This window comes from Condylura cristata, unplaced genomic scaffold (assembly GCF_000260355.1).
Source record: "Condylura cristata isolate star-nosed mole 26May11 unplaced genomic scaffold, ConCri1.0 scaffold00032, whole genome shotgun sequence".
In the NCBI taxonomy this organism is placed as follows: Eukaryota; Metazoa; Chordata; class Mammalia; order Eulipotyphla; family Talpidae; genus Condylura; species Condylura cristata.
This window is the reverse complement of record NW_004567133.1, coordinates 131461-133823: the sequence shown is the minus strand read 5'-3', so window position 1 is coordinate 133823 and position 2363 is coordinate 131461. Positions and strand designations below refer to the sequence as shown.

Genomic DNA, 2363 nt, shown 5'->3' with positions numbered 1-2363 from the left:
GAGCACCCCACAGCTCTCCCTGGAGAGCAGGCCCATCCCCCTGAGCACCCCACTGTCTCTGCTGGAGAGCAAGCCCACACCCCTGAGCACCCCACCATGCCCCCTGGAGAGCAGGCCCACCCCCCTGAGCACCCCACAATGGTGCCTGGAGAACAAGCCTACCCCTCTGAGCACTCCGCCATCCCCCCTGGAGAGCAGGCCTACACCTATGAGCACCCCATGACCTCTGCAGGAGAACAAACCCACACCCCTGAGCACCCCACCATCCCCCTTGGAGAGCAAGCTCACTCCCCTGAGCACCCCACAATGGTGACTGGAGAGCAAGCCCACACCCCTGGGCACCCCACCATCCCCCCTAAAGTTCAGGCTTACACCCCTGAGCATGTCACAGTGGTGACTGGAGAGCAAGTCCACACCCCTGAGCATCCCACTGTCTCCCCTGGACAGCAGGCCCACCTGCCTGTGCATATCAACATCCCCCCTGGAGAGCAGGCCCACACCCCTGAGCACCCTATGATCTCTGCAGGAGAACAAACTCACCCCCTTGAGCACCCCACCATCCCCCCTGAAGAGCAGGCCCACACTTCTGAGTATCCCTCCGTGTCCCCTAGAGAACAGGCCCACCCTCCTGAGCACCCTACCCTGGCCCCCGTAGAGCAAGCCTACACCCCTGAGTACCCCACCCTCCCCACAACAGAGCTAACCCACACCCCTGAGCACCCCACCTTCACCTATGGAAAGCATGCCCACACCCCTGGAGAGCAAGATCACTCCCTTGAGCACCACATTACCTACCCTGGAGAGCAAACCCATCCCCCTGAGCACCCCACCCTGGGCCCAGAGGAGCAAGCCCCCCCTCCTAAACACCCTACTATTTCCACTGGAGAGCAAGCCCACACCCCTGAACTTCACACCATCCCCCTAAGAGAGCAAGCCCATACCCCCGAGCACCCCACACTCACCCCTGGAGAGGAAGCACACCCCCTTGAGCACTCCCCTCTTTCCCATGGAGAGAAAACCCAACCCCCTGAGCACCCTACACTCACTCCTGGAAAAGGGGCCCACACACCTAAGCACCCTACCTTCGCCCCTGGGGAGCAAGTTCATCCCCTGAAGTATCCCGCCACCTCCCCTGAGAAGCAAGCTCACACCCCTGAGCAACCCACACTTCCTCCTGGAGAGCAAAGCCACACTCCTGAGCACCCCACTCTCCCTGCTGAAGAGCAGACCCACCCCCCTGAGCACACTAGTCTGACTCCTGTAAAACAAGCCCACCCCCATGAACACCCCACGATCCCCCCTGGAGAGCAAGCCCACACCCCTGAACACACAACCTTGGCCCATGGCGAGCAAGTCCATCTCTCTGAGCACCCTACCCTCCTCCCTGGAGGGCAAACCCACCCCTCTGGAATTCAAGTCCACCCAACAGAGCATCTTTCCCATACCCCTGAAGAGCAAATCCACCTTCCTGAAAAACCCACTGCCCCTCCTGAGAAGACCATTGAAATGATCACTGTCACCATAAAAAAACCCACCAAAATGACCATTGTTCCCACTGAAAAACCCACTGAAACAACCAGTATCCCCAAAGAAAAACCCAATGAAATGACCACCACCCAACCAGAAAAAAACATTGCACCCACAGAAAAACCCACTGTCCCCACAGAAAAAGCCACTGAAGTGACAACTGTTCTTACAGAAATACCCAACATCCTTACTGAAAAATCTACCATCTATACTAAAAGGCCCACTGCCTCCACAGAAAAACCCACCTCCACAGAAAAACCCACCTCCATGGAAAAATCCACCATCTCCACAGAGAAACCCACTGTCCCCACAGAGAAACCCACCTTCAAAGAGAAACCCACTATCTTCACAGAGAAACCCACCATCCCCACAGAGAAACTCTCTGTTTCCACAGAGAAACCCACTGTCCCCACAGAGAAACCCATTGTCCCCTCAGAGAAACCCACCTCCACAAAAAAACCCACCATCCACACAGAGAAACCCATCTCCACAGAGAAACCCACCATCCCCACAGAGAAACTCACTGTCCTTACAGAGAAACCCACTGTCCCCACAGAGAAACCCACTGCCTCCACAGAAAAACCCACCTCCACAAAAAAGCCCACCATCCCCACAGAGAAACCCACCTCCACAGAGAAACTCACCACCCCCACAGAGACACCCACTGTCCCCACAGAAAAACCCACCATCTCCACAGAGAAACCCACCTCTACAAAAAAACCCACCATCCGCACAGAGAAAACCATCTTCACAGAGAAACCCACCATCCCCACAGAGAAACTCACTGTCCTTACAGAGAAACCCACTGTCCCCACAGAGAAACCCACTGTCCCCAC

General features: G+C 56.4%; 1 protein-coding gene across 1 annotated transcript in view; it reads left to right on the top strand.

Moving 5' to 3' along the window:
• Positions 1-2363, top strand: part of ZAN (zonadhesin) — a 52205-nt gene that overhangs the window by 11165 nt on the left and 38677 nt on the right. The window contains exon 13 of the mRNA XM_012731625.1: positions 1843-2356. Within this exon, the coding sequence (XP_012587079.1) occupies positions 1843-2356 (514 nt within the window). The remainder of the gene's footprint in view (positions 1-1842; positions 2357-2363) is intronic.